We start from the raw sequence: 22189 nt of genomic DNA, 5'->3' as shown, positions 1-22189 counted from the left end.
TTTGGTAGCAGTGGTAGTAATCATTGCCTAAACTTGGCAATCATCATCAGCTCAGAGAACTGCTTCATTGAGCAAAGGTGTTACTCATTTCCCCTCCCCACCCCCTTTTCTTTGAGAGTATCCTTATTTTAAGAGTACCATTTTCTCTTAAACCAATGCCCATCCCCAGGCTTAACTAGGCAGAAAAGCAAACACAGAAGAACTAGATGGGTAAATGACCATGAATCTAAGTGAATACTCTGCATTTGAGTCCAAAAACCAATTTCAAACTCAGTTTGATCAATAATAAATATTCCCTCTTAATCACCTGAGGGTCAACAAAAACTGCCAAACCCTTTTTTGTACAAGTGTTAAGTGCTTTCACTAAGGGGCCAGTTTCTTTCAGGTGCTGTCTTATTTGGAGTTTAATTTGTCTTAATATTCCTCCAAGAGCTATTAGAGCACACCACATCACTGTATTCCATTTAACTCCCCGGCCACAAAGAAGCTGGCTGCACCATCAAACACTATTAAAAATACCACAAGGGAACCTTGGAGTAGGAATTCCAGGCACAAGTTACAGCCTAGGGACAAAGAAAGTTATAAAGATCTTGAGTGATACCGGGATGGGGATTTAGGAGAATTGCAGTCTGAAAAAAATCAGTCCTTAAGATTTTCATGTTAGGTTGCTAGGGCTGGTTCTCTGTGGTTGTGCAGGTGAGTTAAAAGACAAGAGTAAACAGACATCTCTCCTCCCTTTAATTTTTCAGGTCAACAGATCTGAGACCATGTATGACTATAATTCACAGTGTCTTGGCAAAGTTGTCCAAAAGGAGCACTCTATTGCTCGGGTGCAGAGGAGTAACAGACTCATTCATAGAGAATTTTTTTTTTTTAATTTAGATATCTTCATTGTGCCATCTAAGTCATTACTTGGAAGTCTTCAGGTGAAATTCTGACTCCAAGGGTTTAAATTCAAGTGCAGAAATTAGCACAGCTAGGACTACAGAAGAGGCCCCAGGCATTTCAACTTTGAATGAATGTTTTAGAAATCTAGCAGATTTAATGGATTAGTCTAGAGTCCTGCTACATGGGAGGTCCAGATTCAGAGCCTTAGAGCTGGGAGGAATACAATAATGTCGGTGGAGGAAAAGAAGGAAAGGAGCCAGTGCCTGACTTTTAAAGAAAGAGTACACAGTACGAGAAGGTGAAGTGCCAACTCAGGGAGGAAGAACTCTCCTGGGTGGGAGAACAAGAGGGAGAGAAGCCCGTGCTTGCCTTTCAGGCTCTGCAACAGCGTCACTGCAAACTGAGCACAACAACGGAGGGAATGGCTTTTGGCATGAACTTGCTCATTCTTCTGGATTGGTTCATATGCCTCTGGATTCTTCTTTGAAGATTCAGTCTGCTAGACAGAAGTACTTATTTTTGCAGGAGATTCCAGGAGCACGGGCAGACTAGGCTTCTTCTGGTTTGCCACTTTCTCATGGAATGTTGCCTCCATACCACAGACTTCAGTTTGGAAATTTACATTCAATTATACCCGTTTTCTCTGATTGTTTGATTAACACATATCTCCCCTTTCTGGTTCCCTGATTATAGGGACTAAGGGCAAGGACAATGTTTCTTTTGGTCTTTACTGTATTCTAAAAGCCTTGCTTAGATCTGGCACATGGGAGACTCTCAGGAAATTACTTTTTAAAAGAACATTGTCCAAACTGTTAAACAGACCAGGTCTGGAGATCTAACCCAAAGGCAGTCAGTTCATGGGCTCACCAGTTGCCAATGGCCTATACGACTAGCATGAAAAATTACATTTTTATTTTTTTGATTATATTTATAAATTTGTGGGATCTGTTTAATTAAAATTGTAAATGAGAAATTGAAAACAAAGTAATTTGTGTCAGGAGAAGTAAAAAAGGCCAAACAAACCTGCACCTATTGATGGTTTGACATAAACTTGGGGCTAGAAAAGCTGTGGCAAGCCTTGAGCAAGTTGGGACAATGAAGAAACAGAGGTGCTGATGAGCAGAAATGGGTCCAGAAAAAGAAAACACCAGATAAATAAACAAGCAAACAAATGGTAGAATCTCAGGAAAGATACTGTTTGTCCAATAAGCAAAAAATAAAGTTGCACTTCCCTAGAAGTGTGATAATTCCTCAAAAGTTTTATGCCCTAATCCACGTATGACAGACATTTATTTTGACCTGGTTTATTTCTGACAACCAAGCCTGTCTGATGGGGATGTCAACACGTGCTGATGAGGGAGCTTTGTGAATTATTGTGTGAAGAAAAGATGCTTATTCCTTGCCAGTAGCTTGGGAATCTAGAGTCCTTTCTTGGAACTCTTAACAGTGTTTCCAGGAAAAGTCACCAAATAGCTTTGATTCAAGGAAATGAAATTCTTCTGTCCTGTACTGGCTGGTTGAAAATATGGTCACTTGAGTCAAATACAATTTTGTTTTAAGGACTGCATCATGTCGTACCCATCAATGTTCTGCAACTGAATCATATGTAGGAATTTTACTTGGATCTCACAGTTCTGGAGTTGGTTTCTATCTGTTGCCTGGAGCTTACTTCCTGGTATTGATCACATCAGGAGGCATTATCTTTTTCTAGTCACTAGAGACCATCTGGAGTTCAACAAAAACCTAATTTGTGAGCTCTCTAGCGAGAATGAAATTCCCTTGTATAATCAATTTTTAATCACGAACAGTACTCCTTGTGTGTGGGAGCAGATAGACACAGGCTGTCCCTGAACCTATCCTTGACTTGGCCAGTGCTTGAAACTGGGTGCCTCTGTCTTAGGGAGATGCTAGGAAAGGAAAGGTGAAAAACGACAGATGGGGCAGAGTCTGGACCCGGGAGATGCCGCAGCTAGGAAAGAGGCGAGGTCATGAGGGGAGAAGGATGGGGGAGTAGGGAGCTCAGAATGAATGAGGTGAGGAGGGACATGTCGGTGGGAGATAATAGAGAAGTGAGGGGAGGAGAGAGAGAAAGCAGAAAAAGAGGAGGTAGAAGCTATAATAAAGGAAAATTCGGGGAAGTAGAGTGGAGAACATGAGAAAAGGAGGGAATGTGAAAGAAACTGAAGCAAACTGCAGTGAAACAAGAGGGTAGAAATAGTGTTGTTTTCAGTGTAGAATCTGAGGCAGAACTGCCAGCGTTTGAATCCCAGCTGTACAACTTTTCAGAACAATGACTATCAAATACTATGAGCCTCAGATTCTTCTTCTGTAAAATGGTGTAATAACCCTACCTACCTCATAGGGTTGTTGTGAGAATTCACTGTGATCATGTGTGTCAAGTCCTAGCACAGTTCCTGGTACGGACTTTGTGCATGATTGCCGGGGTTACCACAGAGAGACAGGAGGGCAAAGGAAAGAACAAGGTGGGGGCGGTAGGAAGGAGAGCTATTCCAATGGCAGAAGAATGAAAAGGAAGGAAGTAGAGTTCTGCATGATTTCAACCTGTTTTAACAACACTTGGGAAAGAAAAATAAGTATGTGTTGAATATGAATACCTTTTTAAATTCATTTTTGTGTTAAACTAACCGGCAGTAGTTAGCATTTCCTTAAGAGTTGAAATTATTCCCTGGAAATGAGGTAGAGCAAGGTGACATGAAGTCATCCAAAAAAACACTTATTTTCCTTTCCTCTTTACTGTATGGAGTAGCCATTTGATGGAATTAACTAAATTGACTATTTTGAAATGTGCAAACCCAGCTGTAGACAGCTGGAAAAATAGAGCCCCTCGTGTTCTTGGCGGTGTACCTTTCCAAGTTTCTCTCCACAACACAAACCACTTATTTTTACTTGAAATAACTTTGTTTTTCTCATTAGTCTCATGGTCCAGAGGCCAGTGTTGAGTTCTGAGGCAGCTCTAAGTCCAAGACCATAAAACAGTAGAACAGAATTGGCCCGAAGCAAAGAAAAAGAAAAAGAAAAGTGGAGGGGTTGGGCAGCTACAGTATGAAAAAGATGAGAGATCTATTCTTACATGAGGGGGAAGGGATAAAGCCAGAGCCCAAATCAAAAGTAAGAAACTCATTACACTCATCACAGAAATGCTCCAAAGTGTGGAGCTACGCACTCGTGCCTCCTGATATTTCCACAAGGCTGACTAAATAGTGCACAGACTCACCTGTGTCCTGGGGCAAGAAGCCAGCCTTCATTGACCATTAGTAAGGCTATGCTTAAATGCCACAGAGAATAAACTGAAAGGAGTTTCATCCTTTTCATAAACTCATGTGCTTTTGCAGGGCCGTGTGAGTTTAAAATATTGCCAAGGAAACAGTAGGCCGGGAATGGCATGGCTTCTTACATTTTCCTCTTTCTGATTCAGAGGTATGACAATATAGAGAAGACCCATCATCTAAAGTTATTCCCTCTATCAAAAGGGTTAACAGTTTCACCCCACTTTCCTTCTTGCACAGAAGGAAAAAAGTTTCAATGTTGGCTCCTACTGTCCTATGTTTTGCTTGTATAGTCTACTTTATAATCATTTTAAGAAGTTCTGAGAAGAGATCTGTAAGAGTTGCTCGACTCCAGCTCTGCTGGACACATGCAAGCTGAGCATGATAGTGTTGTCGTACTACACACTGCACAGCCGACGAACAGAAGGACTGACGTACTGCTGTGCAGGTGGCCTGGGAATAAAGGGGCATACTCTGAGTTTTAGAATAATTTCACTGGAGCTCTGCTACAGGTAGGTCGGTGGCTACAGCAAGATAGAGAGGGGCTGCCAGGCTGGAGAAGGGGCTGGACTTGGATTCCAGGTGTCTTCACCCAAAGACTGAAGTGAAGGGAGCCAGACAATTGAGAGGGAAGCGAGTTCTAGTTGGACAGAAGAGAACAAGCCAAGGCAGAGAGTTGGTGTGTGTGAGAGTCAAAGAAGCTTGCTAATAGAAAGAGCCAGGTGGCACGGGCCGCCTGGAGAGGAGGTGTGATAGATGGCTGGGCAGGGAGGGGCCTTGAGTACCAAGAGCAAGGAAATTAGATTTTTGCTTGGGGCTGATGGGAGGCATAGGAGGATTTAAGCAAGGAAGTGGCATTTTCAAATTAACTTTTCAACTACATCAATTTTGTTGCACTGTGGAAGGCAGAACTAAGGAGGGTATGCCAGAGACAGACTATAAGAAAGCGGTCCTCAATTTTTAAAATTTATAATAAGAAATTATTTTCATGGAAAAATGGCTTGTGTGGGTGATTGTGTGTATGTGTGTGTGTATCAGCAGTTTTATAAAATAATACTTATCCTTGATATTATAGATGTGCTTTCACATTCTATTATTTTCTGTTCAATTCCACATCATCTTTTTTTATAAAATGCTAAATGCAACTAATTGACAGTTTCAAAACCACTATTTTAGGGACTACTACTGGAATCCAGGAGAGAGCTGGCAAGTGCCTGACCTAGAGACGTATTAGTGAACTGGAGAGGAGAGCACAGATTTGAGAAATATTTATATAGCAAAATAAATACATACGTATTCATTTGATGGAGGGGGATATGATTTCTAAGTTTCAGTCTATGATAAAAGTGCTTCTAACTGAGATAGGAAGAAAGATTTGCGAAGAAAGATGTGAGCCCAGCTTTGAACATACTGTATTTAAACAGTCAGTAGCACTGGTCTTTGGGCTTTTGTATGAATCTGAAACCACAGAAGAGGCCCAGGTAGAGAGAGTTTTGGGAATCACCTTCACAAGTGGTAGATAACTTATTGAATTACATGAAAGCCTCTAGGGAGTGCACAAAATGAGAAAAACAATGAGTTAGGAAGACCCTTCCAGAATACCCACGTTCTGGGGTGAGGGTGGGAGGCAGGGAAGGAAGAGACTATGAAGGATGGTGAAAAACAGTATTAAGAACAGCAAGAAGAGAGTAGAATCAACTGACAGAATAGCTCCCAATAAAAATGTGTTGAGTAAATGAATGAAGAGAGTTTCAGAAGGTCTCTAAGATATAGACGGGGAAGGCAAATGGGAGCTCACTGAGAACCACGGTGAGGGCAGTTGGAGCAGAGATGTGTGTGAGAAAATCCTGCTATAATAGGCGGAGGACTGTGTGGTGATGAAGAGGTGGAGAAACTTGGCTGATAAAAAAAACCAGCTAAAGGATCAATAAAGGGTCTGCTCCTGGACTTTGCATTTGTTTTGCTTTGTATGGCTTTTAAGATAGAGAGAGTCTTGAACAGGGAATGAGCCAGAAGAAAAGAAGAGATTGAAAATGTGAGAAAAAGATAGGGATATGGATGGGCCAAGGATTCGGATGTGCTGAGAATAGAGAGGATCAAGTGCACGGATGCAGGGGTTGACTTCAAGCAGGAAGGACTGGGGACTCATTCTCTGCTGAGACCAGAAGGAGTGGGAAGAGGATTAGGATGAATGTCAGGAAGAAGATGCAGGGGCTGAGGAAGTCCCTGTCTTGACTGAGTTTTCATTAAGCACCAAGTAAAGTTGTTTGCTGGAAGGTAATGAGAAGCTGCCAGGTCAGAAGCCTTGAGAAGGGGGTGAAGGTTTGCAATAAGCACAAGGGGACTGTGAAAATGAGCAGAGCACGGCTAAGGTGTCAAGTGGCACTGGGTGTTCAGCTAAGATGAGCAGTCTTGACTTTGTTGGAATTCCAGCTTGAAGTGATGTGTGATTTTTTCTCCCTGGAGATCAGGTTAAGGACATGAAGAAGGCAGATTCTGAGACTGACAGTGTTTTTTTTCCCAAGATGTAAGGAGACCTGGATGGCAAAGGATTTGAGAGACTGGGTAGTCAAAGAGAAGTTAGGAAGTGGCTCATTTGCTTAAAGAAGATACAAATTCCTGAATTAAGGGATTGCCTGAAAAAATACTTTATTTCCCAGTCTCCTTTGCAGCTAGATGTGGCATGTGACTAACTTTGAGCCTAGGAGATGTAAGCAGAAGCATTATGTGGGATTTCTGGGAAGTCTGTTCTGAAAGGAGGAGTGTGCCAACCCTCCTCTCTTCCTACATCTGCTGCTGGCGATTCAGACAGATGGCTAGAGCTTGCAAAGGCATCTGGACCATGGGGGCAAAGCTCAGCATCTAGGGATGATAGAGGAATATCTGAAAGAACTGCAGGTTTCTCATGATCTTAGAGCAACCATGCCAGCTCTGGACTGCCCATTCTGGGTCTCTTTTACAGGAAAGAGAAATAAACTTCTGTATTGATTAAAGCATAATTTCCCTGGTCTCTTTCACTCTAGCTGAACCAAATTCTAGCTAAAATAGTGTGCATAAATAGCACCTGGAGCACTTATAGGGCCATCTTGGAAGAGAATGTTAACCCTCCACCATTAGAGACATAACAGGGAACATATTTTATAATAAGCAAAGAAGTTCTGATTTTTTAGGAAGTTATATGGACTGCTCTTGATTTGGATGGAAAGGAAAGTCAAAACTTGTATTTCTTCATTAAACTTTAAAAGAATAAAGCAAAATAAAGCCACTTGGATGTTCTTTCCTGTAACACCAGTCTTTTTTGCACTTTCTGCAAAGAACTGTATCAAAATTCATAAAACCATAACACCCAGGATGACACATTTCCATTGTCTTACACTTTATTTTTTCCCTCCCAGAAGGGTCAGACTTCAGTCCACATAAAATGGTTTAAGCCCAAGCCTAGTAAATCACTTGTATTGCATTGTTTTAAAAGGGACTAAACAGCTGTAGTTTTCAAGGTCAGCCAAATCATCTGCCTGGGTCACACGTGTCTCACATGTCCAGTAATGTATATGGGTTCCACTCCATCCAGGACTGTACAGAAAAAGACATTTGCAAACAAGTGATCTGAAGCCATGTTTCCAAACAGCTGCTCTGCTTATGTTAGTAAAAGTTACTATTGTAAACCATTTGAGTTTAGGGCTATGTTTCCAATCACTTAAAAAGGAAATTCATTATAGATAACAGTGTCCAAACCAAGAGGGCCATTCTGATCATAATGACACTCAATAAGCATGCAGTCAGGATAAAAAGTAACAGTGTATAATTGTTATTATTGTCATAATGACCCTGTTTATGTGCAAGTGGGAAGAATGTGCACTGGGTATAAAAACAACATTAAGTAAAAAATACCCAACACCAAGTAAACACATAATTCAGATGGAACTAGTTAAATAGCTAGAGAGACTTCAAGTAATGAGACTTAGCTATACTCTCCCTCCAATTCTTGCTCCAGGCATCACTGACTAGGAGCAAAAGACATGAGTCCTGATGCTAATAACTTCCTTAACAAGCTGGAGTAATTGGTATCATGGAGCCAGACTGATGGAACAGAGAGGGGATGACCTCAGGATTTAAGGAAGTTAAAAACATTAAAGCTTTTTATTTTTTTAAAGTCCACATTTTAACTCAGAGCATAGTTAGAGATGTCTGGCTTCAACAGAGAGAAGGAAAAGGGTATTGATTTTTGTGAGCAGCTCCTCCACTGAGTTCTCTTAATTTAAAAGAGATAATAATTGGCTTTGAATAGTAGCTCTTACACTGAATTTTTATTGAGTTCTCGTACTATTTTTTGTATGTGCTCTTCAAAGCCCATGACCATCCTCCTCATCCTGTTTATATTTACTAGTTCTAAAGGCTCTTTCATGGGTGAGACATGGTGAATGAAAAAGGTTGCCTTCTGATCATTTAACTCCTCTTTGCTGGTTTCAAGGTTGGCTTTTTTTGTTTTATAAGCAAAATGACAGGCACCTCTAAGTCAGAGGAGCAGTGCAGACAGGCATAGACAAATTCCCACTCTAGACAAAGTATGGGCCCCAGTCAAGCTGGAAAAGGTCTCTCAGCTCTGAGTCACTTATACAATCGAGTCCCTGAACATGTCTCTGTCCCTAATATTTTGTTGCTCTAGGCAACCATCAAGTCCACATGAAGATTTCTGCCAACTGGAGAGAATGACTAGCCACAAGAGCCAGATTTTTCTTTTAACTCTTTGTTGAAAACTCAAAATAGCATAATGGTGTCAAGGATATCCTCCAAAGACCCATATTAGTAAAAGTGGAATTCATGCATTGTCTTAGATAATCTTTTATTTATTTCTTAGGGAAATGCAGCTAAAGAAAAGAAAGGCAGTTAATCAGAAGCATGCATTTTTTAACCTAGTAAAACATTATTAAAGAGCTAATTGGATCCTTAGGTATTACCTAATCCAATATCCTCATCTTATAGAAGAAACACCAGGTTAAAGATTGGGCCAGAGCAAACTATAAGCTAAGTTAAAAGTTAAGCTAGACATAACTGGAATTACAGCTCTGGCCCCTAAACCCTAAGGTCATTGCTCTCGCCACACATTTTACAAGCCCAGTGCCACATGCAAAATGAAGAAATGGTAATAAATTTTAAGTGATCACCTCTCTTTTGTAAAAGCAAATAGCCCTAGATGTAAAGGGCCACTTTTCTGGAATGCTGTAACCAACCCTAAACCTCTGTGTCTAGAAAGTAATCATCCAGTAACATACCCATTACAAAAGTTGGCTGGGCAGGACATGTAACCAAGTCTAACATATCTGAAGGGTGTTCAAGGCCCATAATTGCTTATTATCTGAATTTGACCTTTGCCTCCTCTGAATTCTTAATGATGCTCTCAGTGCCACAATCCTGGGACTACCTAAGATGCTTGATATCTTTCTCATATGTACAATTATATCTTGCCAAGTCCTTGGGGATAGGACTACATTTCTATTTCCATATCTCTGAAATCCAGAGTACAGAACTGAATGTGGTTTTTTTTATTGATTGGTTGATGATAAATCAACATTAATTTTATTAACTCTGGTAGTACAGTAACAACCTAGTTACCCAGAGCTTTATTATCTGGGAACCTTATACTATTCAACACCAATAAATAGGTGAAAAGAACCTCAGAACAGTCAAGTAAATTAATTTAAAAAGTTGTTATATGCATTAAATATCATAAAGCCCTACCTTAGAGATAGAGTGCCCCTTAGCCCCGTTTTGATTGTATTTGTTCTTATTTTAGGCTCAGTGCAATGGCTTGGTGATGTGGTTTGCCAAGGAGAAGGAAGGAGCAGACCAGAAAAGGGACCACTAGGGCCACATCCAGTAACAACATCAAGAGGTAACCATTGGGTGCAGATGAGAAAGTAAAGTGCAGCTAAGGTTGGGGTTCTTTAACAGTAGGGGGGAAAAGGCCATAGATTCTTAACTCCTAAGGGAACTTGTGGATTACAGAAAAGTTTAAAAGTGGACATGCATGATGATCAGAACCACTAAAAATGATTTAATTAGATTCAAAGAACACTTATAAGAGGTGAAGAATGAGCATAATACCTTTCAGTGATTTTCATTCCAAGTGGTTAAAATAAATTATGGGCCTTGGTTCTCTAGCATATTTAACATATGGAACATTTTCTCCTAAATGAAATGTAGGTAGTATAGGCACTGAGATAAAGCAGCCTTAAATTCCACATTGGAATCCAAGTATCAACCTATTTTTATCCTATATATAATCCTATATATCCTATGTGTAATGTCAAGAATTATGAGGCTTAATACATTGTCAGAACCATTTTACATCCACTCAATAAAATCATACAACTAGCAGTTAGTAAATCCTACACACCTATCCTCTTATCTTTTGCAAGAATCTCTTCTTTTATATTCCTGATACCTAGCTATTTTGCCAGTGTAGGGCCTTTATTAGACCTTATTGGTGGCTATTGCTATTGTCCTCTAACTGGTGTCTGATCCTTTTATATTTTCTTCTTTCACTCTATGGAATTTTTAAAATATTCCAAGGTTATTCTAATGAATAGACAAGTTTGTGAACTGCTACCCTAAAAGCTCAGTGAGCAATTCATTTGACTCTTAATTACAATCTACCAAGGAACTAACTCCTTTAATGGCTGACATCATATGGCTGTGATTTCTGAGCTTAGCCGTTCTTCAAAAACAGTTGCTTTTTTATAAATATTCACTGTCAGTGAAACGTATGACCCTTTTGTTTCCAGTTTCTCCCTCTATTTACTCTCAAATATAACTGTTTGTGAATTCCTAGGTGCCATTTCTTCCAGAACATGGTCTGTATCTTGTTTTGAATTTCCAGGAAAGGTACTAACATTTTCTCTGCTCTTCTTTTTAGAGGAGCCATTTGAAGCTTAGGCAGAAAGGGACAAAGATGGTGGGTGGGAGTGGCGCTTCTAGCTTTACTTTTTCTTTGCAGGGACGCACCTAAGGGCATCTATCACACTTAGGAACCTACCCTTCCTTGACAGTCTGATTTGAAGGCAGATTGGGCTACATTTTGCACAAGGGAAAAGAACACCAATACTTTGTTGAAATGACAACAATACTTTGAACTTTTATGTAACCTTTCAGCTAATGATATCAAAATAATTCAGCTTATAAAGCCTTCAGAAGCAGGTGGACAAACTATCCAAGTAATACATAAATGGGGATTTACTACATTACCTATGTTGGTGATTTGTTTCACGTCCCCAAACAATGCGAAATATAAACAAACTTGTTTTCTTCAAGCTATGTCTCCGAACTGTGGTATTGAATTTTTTAAAATCTCAAGGAAAGCTAACCTTTTAAAATTTTTGCTGAATTTTAGTTACCAATTCAGACACTTGTTTGTGTGCACAGCCTATTAATTCTCCCCCGCCCACCCAACTATTAATTCAATCAAGCATTAGCTTCTCTTTGATATTCTAAAGACGTTCATTGAACAAATTAAAATGGACTTCTCTTGTGAGGGAGAACTCTATTTATCTGATTGATTCTTAAATAATCAGTGTCATACAAATCTGTTTGATTCTTCTGGTTATTATTATTCAAATGTTAGCTCTGTACAATGTTTCTCAAAAAAAAAAAAAAAAACTTACACATCTCATCTTTTTCCGTTTTCCTCCTGGCTTCCTTCACTGAATTCCCTTGCTCCCATATTCCCATATTTTAAATCTGTCATGAAGTAAATATTTGTTATGAGAAAATGTGTCAGAGAAATGTTTATCAGCCTATAGTTTTTATTTGGCTTTGTCCTACCATATTAGTTTTTAAAACATTTTTTTTGTCCCATTTCAATAGTTTCTTTGATGTCTTGTTCTGACTAGCTGCCGAGCTTTTTGTGGCTGTCCATTTACATCACTTTAAAAAATGGTACATAAATGAAATTTGAACAAAATGAACAGTACTTTCACATTGTTTCAAAATCAAACGTGTTCCTAAGAAATCTGATTTGTGGCCTCTGGAGAACAAAATCTTCCAGAGGGGAGGGTTGGTTAATGAGTCTTAATTGCTTGCACATGAAAATATAGTGACTAAGATTGTGTGCACCATTAGGAATTTTAACATGTAGAAAATAACCGGCCGTCGGGACAGGCAGACATTTTTGCAGGCATAGCTAGTTTCTTATGAACACAGACAATAAAAGAAGAGTTAGTGAAGGGAAATAATTTTAAGAGAAATTTCATTGTTTTCTTTACTTCGTTCTTCTTTATGCCAAGCTTCCAGTGCCAAAGATGGTTCATTTGTCTCTGACACTCACTGAAGGATGCGTCACTGGACACTTAAGAAAAGAAAGGCTTATGCAAGAATTAGAATTTATTTTTTAGTTCCTACTATGCACCAGACACTAGGCTTGGAGCTCATTTATCTCATTAATCCTTATAATAACTGAGATAAGCTTGATATTATCTACATTTTATAGCTGGTAAGTTGGGGCTCAGAGAATAACCTGCCCAAACTCCAATGGCTAACAAGTGGCATAGCCAGGATTCTCTGCACTGATTTAATGAGCCCAAAGCCCACCCTCTTATAAATGTCTAGCTATGCCCCTGGGAAAAGAGACATACCTTTTTAAAAAACTACCACTAAGAAGAACTATACTTTCTGCCTGAAGTTGCTAATGCCTTGCTTGCGTTGGGCGATTTGATGTGTGAGGTTGGTGGAGAGGCCAGAGTTAGTTAGCTCAGGGGACAGGGTTCAGGGCTGAGATGAGAGGCCAGAGGCTGTGACAGTCTGGGTGGCTTCAGAAGCCTGATCCACGTGTTGGGTGGGGAGGACGGTGGTCAGGTGGAGGCATCTGGGCAGAGGTCAGCACCGCAGCGGCACTCCAGCTTCTACCTGACTGGTCTGCCGCAGCGAACTCACAGGCAGCTCCCCACGGCCTGCAGTGGGCCGCTCCTCACAAGGGCTCTGACTTCCCAAATGGGTAGGCTGTGCAGTGTTCTACAGTGAGGTTTGGTTGGTCTTCAGAGACTTAAATCCATCTACCCCACTGATGGACCTAAATGGCTATTTCAGGAGCCCTCAGATTCTCCTTCAGATGCTTTCTCCTCAGAAAGGCTGCACTTTTCTGGAATGGAGGTTTAGACTGGTTCTAAGGGGCCTTTGATGAATGCCAGTGTGTGGATATTCATGGCTAAAATTCAAACAATGAACCTTCACATGAATTTAGAAACCAGACTCATTCATATACTGGGGCCTACTTACATGTTGTGCTCGGAAAGTTGAGAGGCTTAAAAATAATTCTTCTCTTTCTATTATCTTGTACCCCCTAAAGTAAATCTAATTAGGTAGTCTTTTTAGACCACAGTCCATTTAGATTACTATTAAACAAAGATCATAGGAATGCAAATTATTCCTGGCCTTGAGTCCTACACTTGTAAGCAAGCCAGAAGCCACAGAGCATGGCACTGTTAATAGAACTAAGCATAAAGGAGGCATCAATGAACATATGTGAATCAAATGATCAGGCAGGCAAATCATTTTTGTGTTTTCAGGGATATATTAATGAACAGGCTCCATGCTATCCTGCATCATCTGTAAGAACCTTAATATCACAAAAAGTAGTTTGCTGAGAAATCTATTAGCAGAACAGTGTATTGAGGCCAACCCTCTTATCTCACTATAATTGATAATTATTTTTGACCCACCAGCAGTTATTTCCCCTTCCTAACAGCATCCTAATTTCTTTCAGGAAATTACTTGGCATCATCATTGGATAATTCTAATAATAGCACAGCCCACAATGATCAAGGGCTTCCTATGTGCTGTGCATTGTCCTTGGTTCTTCATAAATATCATCTCAAATAATGTTCATGAACTCCCTATGAGATAATTACTATTATTATGCCCACTTCAAAAATGAGGGACTTGAGGCTCTGGAAGGTTAAATGAATTGTCTGAAGAGAAACATCTATAAGTGGCAGAGCTAGGGTAGGAATCCATGTGATCTGGCCCCATAATTAAGGCTTTTACTACTACTACACGTATTACAGAGTCTAGCAGAACAGCCAGATACCTCTTCTCCTCTAGCCAAGACCCAAGGCCCAAAGTAGACCACAAAGACCCCTTCCCTGGAACTGGACTTTTAAACAGATAAAGAGACTAAAACCAGTTGCAGGGATCTCACTGGATTGCTCCTGCTATGGGATTTTACTCTTACTTTGTGCCTTTCTAGCATTTTGAAGCATTGAGTCCTTCAACCCTAATCCTCCGGCCTCCCTGTTAATTCTCAACGAATGGGAAATATTCCAGTATCCTCCCACTAGATTCTATTTTGCTCTAAGAGCAGAGTTGGTTTCTCTTTTGTAACCAGAGGATCATTGTTGACACTCCATTACCTAAAGGGAGGCTCTAAGCCATCCTAGGACAGAATTGTGGGCAATCTGCCAGGGCCAGGATGCTGAAGCACTGTCAGTGCCCAGTAGTCATTTAATGGACTCAGTAAGAAAAAGTGGTGTGACAAAGGGCCGGGCTCATTTCCTCTGCTGCTCCTCCTGCTGAAATGCCGAGGGCTGGGGCCTCTCTGCGAGGCAGCGGGCTGGGTCACGCTGGCCTTCTCCTTTATCCCCACCACCTTCAGCAGCTTCCTGTGCATGGAAACCAGCTGTGAAGAGCTGCAGACCATACCAGGCAAGGACGTTACCAGGTGTGGATGACGGTGAAAAAAACTCTGCACCACCACTTTTCCCTCACACCTGGCTAGGATTCAGATGAAGCTGTCTCCTGCAAAGGGTGGCCTGGGAAAGGCTATGCATCTGCTTACTCGATATGCTACCACCATCTAAAGAGTCCTGAATGCTCTGTCTTGGGTTGTCTTCAGAGCCCATGTTACACTTTCAAATACCTCAGCATTGTCTTCTCCCTTGGAGAAGATCCATTTCTAGAACTAGCCTCATCCAGGCTAATCTGACATCTCGTTTGGTGACTGGGGTTGGCAATCATGATGGAAATAAAATTTCTGGTCAAAAATGAAGCATGAAAGTAAGCTAGTCTTACTGAGATGGTTTTTTCTTGTACAGACTGTAAACCTTCTTTAACGATTTCCAAAATGCTTTCAGCAATGGCAGCAGGGCTAAAAAACATACAGTTTACAAAGATGGCTACTTTGGGAGGATCAGCCCAAATAACACGATTATGTCTATTGATAATTTCATAATGTTTTTCAACATATAAAGCACTTTTTACCTGCCTTTTAATAAAAGCTAACATTCAATATTATCAGACACCGTGCCAAAATTTTTACATGGATTATCTTGTGTAATCCTCAAAACTGGGGAGGTATTATTATTACTATTATTATTTTCATCACATTTTAACAGAAAAGACTCAGGGCGTAGGGCAACTTGTCTAAGGTCACACAGAGGGTGAGCAGGAGAGCCAGCAGTGAAACCCAGACCCCCTGACTCCTGAGCCCACTCATCCTTGTCTACGTAGGTTCTGCTTTGTCCATCAAACAAGCAAACGAAACTTATAACTGTTCAGACTTTTTTTCAAAATAAAAACATGAGAGAAGAGGAAACCTTGGTCTATTTCTACGTAAACAATCTTACTGGAAAGCACAGTCAATGCACAGTCGACGACACAGGAGGCATCCTGGAGACTGTCACCCGTTCCTCCCCTCGGGTGTCTTAGATCCAGGACCTGTCCTTTTCTATTGCCCTCGACAACTTGGAAAACATTTCCTCCTTTGTATTCTCAGCCTTCCACCTTCTCGTCATGCTGAGTTTTCTCTAAGTTCCTAAACTGGTTCCTCAAGCCCTTTCCAGTCTCGAAGCTAAATAACAGTGCAGACAGCTTCCTGCTTCTCCAGGAAAAAGGTTTCACCCTGACTCACTTCTTCCTCCTCTCCTTATTTTACCTATCATTTATCTCTTCATTTGCAGACCCTCTGTTTTCTATTTACCTACTGCTCTTTATCAATCAACAGAATACATTTTATCTTTTTAAATTCCAAGAAGGTCTAGGATTATGGCCCTAAAGTTCAGGGGAAACATTAAATAATGCCTCATTGGGTCCTCAGAGCCTAAGCACAGTCTTTCACATCCTAGAAAGAGGAGTCCCAGGAGGGTGCACAGAAATGCAGTTTCCCACATGGACAATTCACTGTGCAATATGAAAATACCAGAAATATATCAGAACAAAAAGTCATAAGGACCGTTTGTGTCACCAGGCACATAGAATACAGTGCATTAGAAATACTTCCAGCGTACCAACAATGCCGAGAAAGAACCACAAAAAAAGAGAAAAGATGGTCCACTAGAAAGCACTGGATATATAGACATCAGAAATATCTACAGTGGGTACGTTTGGGGGATAGAGAGCTAGGGAATGTCATGGCCAAAAGTGGTACCCAAGAAAATGATAATGGATATGAAGAGCCTTTGGCAAGTCCAAACACAAAGATGGGATGGATTTCATCATTTTGGTAGAAGCTGTCATTTCAGGATTGATAACGAGTGGTCCCAGGGGCAAGGTGAGTGCCCTGGCCCATGCCCTGCCCTGCCCAACTGCCGTCTGACAGACTCCCTCTGCTTCACTCTGCACACAGACCACAGGGCCGTGCCTCACAGAGGCTCCTGCCCTGGGCACTCGCAGGATGGCAGGCACTTGAAAAGGGGCTGGAAGAGAACTGGGGGAACTGAAGAACGCTTGAGGAATTCTCCATCTCAGGCAGGAATGCCTTCCTTAGCTTATAGGCCTGTCTTCTTATGGTTTCCCAAGGGGTTTCTCTGTATCCATGTATCTTATCCCTCCTCTTGTCCTACCCTCCCTTCATGTAGTAGGTGACACAGATTCACTTTCTGCTTTCTCTTCTCTAAAAAAGAGGAAGGAAATCCTTAGGGTATAACTTTGGGGACATTCAGATGACAGCAGATTGTGGGGTTTTTTTGTGCCTATGCCAACACCTTTTAGGGAGGAAGCCTTTTATGTTCTGCCTCTGAGTCAGATGCAATCTCTACTTTGTCATTTGTAGCTATATATGGGATTATCATAGGTTCAAAAGAGATTATGCATATAGAGTCTTTAGTACATGTCAAATGTCAAAAAACATTCATTTTTATTAAAACTAGTATTAATAATATATCCACCTTATTTTTAAAAAGCATTTTCTGAGAGACTGCAAAAAAAAAGGATGCTTTGAGTTAACTTCCCATTTATTCACAGACAATTCAGTGTCACAGTTAACCAGCAAGATTTGGGAAACGAGACCCAAAGGAATTTTCATGGTTTTGACCCACCACAGTCTTGTATGTCTGAGTATGCCTAAAAATAATTTCTAAGGCATATATGGGTGGGAAGCACTTTATAGATGAAGGGAGTGACTTAAGAATGAAGCTTTTATTGTTCTTTTCATTTTTTTTAAAGGAGACTTGGTACTGTGACTGAGAAGACAGAAAGAGTACAGTTACTAAACCTAACATTTCCCAAACTCACTCCCATCCCCATACACAATGTGGACCTAATACTTCATTATCTAGGAGCAAGCTGGTCTGATTATAATCTTGTACACATTTTGAGAGATAACAGCAGTGACAGCCCCATGATGACGACCAGGATGGCGAGTATTGCACAGATAATAATGTCACCGTGTATTGCTTTCTGCTAATCGCAGAGCGCTTCACACACATTCTCATTTGTTGTCCTAGACTGCACTGTTTGTTCCATGGGGTATGGATGCCACTCTATTCATTTTCCAGAAAGACAGTGATTTTCCAACAGATTGCTGACAAGTCAATGACAACAATGTACATGGCATCACTGTCACCTCCTTCCTTTAGTGTTCCACTGTTTTCCCAAATCTGGCCAATCAAAGGTGCACTCGTTAACCTGGGAGCACTCTTTAATAATACAGACCCTGAGCCTTACCCCAAAGATGCTAGTCTGGACTGTCTAGGAATCTGTCTTTCTATGTTTGTTTGCAAGCATCCCTTGGTGAGCCTTTTCATCAGGCAGGTTTGGGAAACATTATCCTTTTATAACTCAGGGACCTGAGAAACAGGTACTGGCTGAAATGGACTTTGGTGATGTTTAGATCCTCTATTTTCATGGCAGCTTTTTTGACCGGTTAGAAGATAATAGAACCATCACGTCATAGGTTCAATAGTCAAGAGACAGTCTGCTACCCTATCCCAGGGATATAATTATTTGAAAACACAGTTAATTCTCTACAGTGGCACCTTAATACTGAAGTATCACTGGGCATCTCAGTAGTGCCTTTTCTTGGTGAGGAGAGACAAACCGATGACTGAGACCTGACACACACACGTTTGTTGCTTGGTTCTGTGCAAAAGGATAAAGCTATCTGCCTTTGTTAGTTGCCAGCCAAGGTCTAAAAATGTCTTAAATTAAGTCCAATATACATAATTAAAATGCATTAAATGTGTGCCTATTCCCCACTTAGCACTTCATCATGTAATCTTTAAAACAGAAGCATTTTTAACATTATTAAAATTCCCTCATAAATCATTTTAAAAACTTTTTTAATGGAATTGTTAATACCTAAAAAGAATCCACATTATTATTCAGCATTTGGGTTGTTTTCTGTCTTTTATGCACATACACAGTGCTGTGATGAACACTGGTGTTTTTTATGTAACGGCATTTCTCACACCTTTTCTCATCACTCTTCAATCTAATCAACTGCCAAGTCTTCTCAACTCTACCTCTGAAAACAGTCGTGAACCCACTTCCTCATCTTCATCCCAACAACACTCCAGTTCAGAGCTACATCATCTTTAGTGTGTCCTTGGCCTCTTAATGAGTATGGGGCTGCCCCTAGTTTTTCTTCTTTTCAGTCTGTTTCTATACTCCCTCCAGTGTTGTCATTCTAAAATATATACTTGATCCTCTACTTAGAAAAGACTGATGATTTTCTATTGCCCATATAATAGAGTCCGCTGGCTTCCAACTTACATTGGCTTTTTACACTACTGCCTTAATCCGCTCTCGGAGCTCTGGAAGCCTCATGTTCAGTTGCTCCCATACACTTTCAACTCTTTTGTCCTCACTGTTCCCAGGCCCGTGATCAGGACAGGTACTCCATGCTCCCACATCTCACTCCTGCTGGTCCCTTGGTGTCAGGTGATCTTCCCCTCACCAAATGGAGAATTACCTTCTTGAAAGCTCAGTGGGAACTCTTCTCTCCTAAGGCAGACCCACTTGCCCCTCCTTCAAATGCATGTCTTTGAATTGGTTTCAGTCATGGTACTTAGTTTGCACTTAGTCAGAAATCCTTCTCTCCTAGACTGTTCATTCTTTGAAGCCAGTAGTCACATTTTATTCATCTCTTTATCTCCAACACCTACCTTATTAATAACATGCTGTGTATAAAGTGCATAGAAAATATTCTGGGTACCAATCACTGACCTAGAATTTACAATGAGAAAATGAAAGCTTAGAGAATTTAAGTAAATTGACCAACATTACACAGCTAGTAAAAGGAAAGATGGATTTTCAACTTATATGACTTGGCTCATAACCTTTTTACTCTGCTGACTAAATGAATATGCAGTCTCATTTAATTATGTCAATTGAAGTTATAACAAAATATCCAGAGCAGATATTCAGGCAATAGAGATACATTTAAATCATTTTTCTCTACGATTTTGACATATCATTTGTTTCCACTGTTTATAAAACCTAGTATTACTTCAATCAATTCCTGGTTAAAAAGTCACTGTATCAAACCTAGCTTTTTCTATATTAATAGGTAACTATCTAAATAAAAGCACAAGAAGGCAAAACAAGTTATCTTACAAGGAAGAAAACAGACTTCACCCACCCCTCTAAAAGATTATAAGTTCAACGAATAGTCATACTCCATGCATTTAAGCAAATCTTCCAGTTCAATGTTTTTCCCAGACAAATCTTTTTAAAATGAGGGGATTTTTGTAAAAGTAACCTCCTTTGGCTTAAAAAAATTTACAGCATTTGACAGTCATTAGATGTACTAAGTATAAAAGTAAAACAAGCAAGAAATTCCAAAGAAAGTTAATATATTAACACATATACATAATTTATTTTTTATTAAAGCTATTAAACATAATGCACTCAGTACTTTTCAATCACATTCCTAAAAAAGCCTGCTGAGCACTCACTCTCTGCAACTGTTACAGTGTTGCCACCATCCTTGCTCTTACTAAGAGGGAGAAAACACAACTACACATGAAGCTAATGCCCACTAGTGGGTGACAAGGAGGATAGGACTCTGGAACAGCTGGGTGTTCATCCTCCTCTGGGCTCAGGGCTCTAACATACATTTTAGTTTTAGTTCAGTATTTCCTCAGGCCTTCCTATTTCTCTCACCTACATCCCCTTTTCCTTCTTCACATGGCCCTTGCTTTCAATGATCACCTGTTATGTGTGTGTGTGTGTGTACTACTTATTTTTATTACACACATACAGACTTAAAAGGCTAACATCATTATGGTTACATATAAGTCACGACAACGGTTGCTTGCTTTCCCTTCTTTAATAAATTCAAAGTGTTAAAATGATCCAGATAATAACTAAATAGTTGTTCCAGTTAATATCTTTGGTTTTTTTTCCTCCTCATACAAAAACAGTACAGAACAGCCCAGTCCTGGTACGGCGTGGGCACCTTGGACTCGCTGCTGCCCTCTCACGTCTCTATAAGCTCCTTAGCTCTGATGTTCACCTCCTGCTATGGATGTATGTGGCTCAGCCTTGCTCTAAGTAACACAGGGATTCCTAAAAATGTCCTGTCATTATTGTCTGAAAACAAAATCATGAAGGAAGTGTATCAGAAAAGCTGCCACATCATCCATGTCCACCTCTACCAGGTTTTAAATTAGTTTTAGGAACAAGAAAATGTCCGGAATGGAGTAGGGTAATAGGAAGAAACGCTTTGTGAGTTACTCATAACCTACTAGGCTCCGTTCTTTATCTAACTGTCCCCTTGAATTTCAGCACAAGCACTGAGAGGGAGGTGTTCAGATCTCTAGGCTTCAAATGAGGAAACAAAGCGAATGAAAGAGACAGGGTTTGCACTCAAGGTCCAAATGCCACACATACCATCTTTAGTTGCATCATGCTAGTGAATAAAATAGCTATTTCATAGTAATGGATATTTGGAAATCCATCTTCACAAGTGGATTATTGGAAACTTTCACAAATACATATTTGGAAGCTTTATTTTTTTAAAAATTGCTAACTCATTTTAGGGCAATGTATTTACCTATTACATATGGAAATAAAAACTGGCAAGTGACTAACATGCTTTAACCTTAATGATAGAAAATCAAACTTTCCTGTCTTTCAGACGTGTGAAATGGAACAAACGCAAAGGGAGAAGAGAGTATTCTAAGTTCTATGGGAGAAAGCTTTAGAAAACGTAGTGTGTGACATATGCAGACAAATTTCTTAACTCTTTTTTTTTTAATCAAAAAGATGATGCAAGAAAAAGATAGAGTTAATTTTTTTCCCTTCAAAGATCTATGACTCAAAAAAGTAAGTTCCTAGATTTCGAAAATAATCCTGAACTGTAGTTTATTGCGCATATCGCAAAGGCACCAATATCTGTGGCTGTCAGAGGAAGGGACACAGCGCTGGGGGCAACAGAAGGACCCACTTTGGACAGGCACAAAGGAAATGTGTCCATTTTGACCCTTTTGTGAGGTCTGGAAGTTTTACTTTTAAGATCCTGCAAGCTTGTTTTTCTCTCCTTCTTCCCTTCTTTTATCTTTCTGGCCTATTCTTTTCAACGCCCTAGTTCTATGTACAGTCAGCCCTAGAAACAAAACCAAATAAAAACAACAGCAAAACAAAATAAAAAATGATGTATTGAGTGAATCACAATGCCAAGAACACCCCAAATGTGCATTCATTTAATTTAGCAATAGCTGTAAGTATGATCACCATTTCATAAATGGGGAAACTGAGGCAGAGAATGGGTGTGTAACCTGCCTAGGGCCACAGAGCTGTCATGG

General features: G+C 40.2%; 1 protein-coding gene across 15 annotated transcripts in view; it reads right to left on the bottom strand.

Annotated features, from left to right (window-relative positions):
* Window positions 1-22189, bottom strand: part of PDE4D (phosphodiesterase 4D) — a 729058-nt gene that overhangs the window by 171200 nt on the left and 535669 nt on the right. Inside the window, exon 6 of one of the 15 annotated variants that reach the window (XM_057495013.1) lies at window positions 7531-11912. The exons of 12 other annotated variants lie outside the window; for them this stretch is intronic. In XM_057495013.1, coding sequence (XP_057350996.1) covers window positions 11842-11912 — 71 coding nt within the window. In that variant the 3' untranslated portion in view covers window positions 7531-11841. 2 more of the 15 variants (XM_057495007.1, XM_057495035.1) reach the window with 2 other exon arrangements.

The sequence above is a fragment of the Manis pentadactyla genome, chromosome 2, assembly GCF_030020395.1.
Source record: "Manis pentadactyla isolate mManPen7 chromosome 2, mManPen7.hap1, whole genome shotgun sequence".
Classification (NCBI taxonomy): domain Eukaryota; kingdom Metazoa; phylum Chordata; class Mammalia; order Pholidota; family Manidae; genus Manis; species Manis pentadactyla.
The sequence above is the reverse complement of the archived record's forward strand: the minus strand, read 5'-3'. Positions and strand labels throughout refer to the sequence as shown.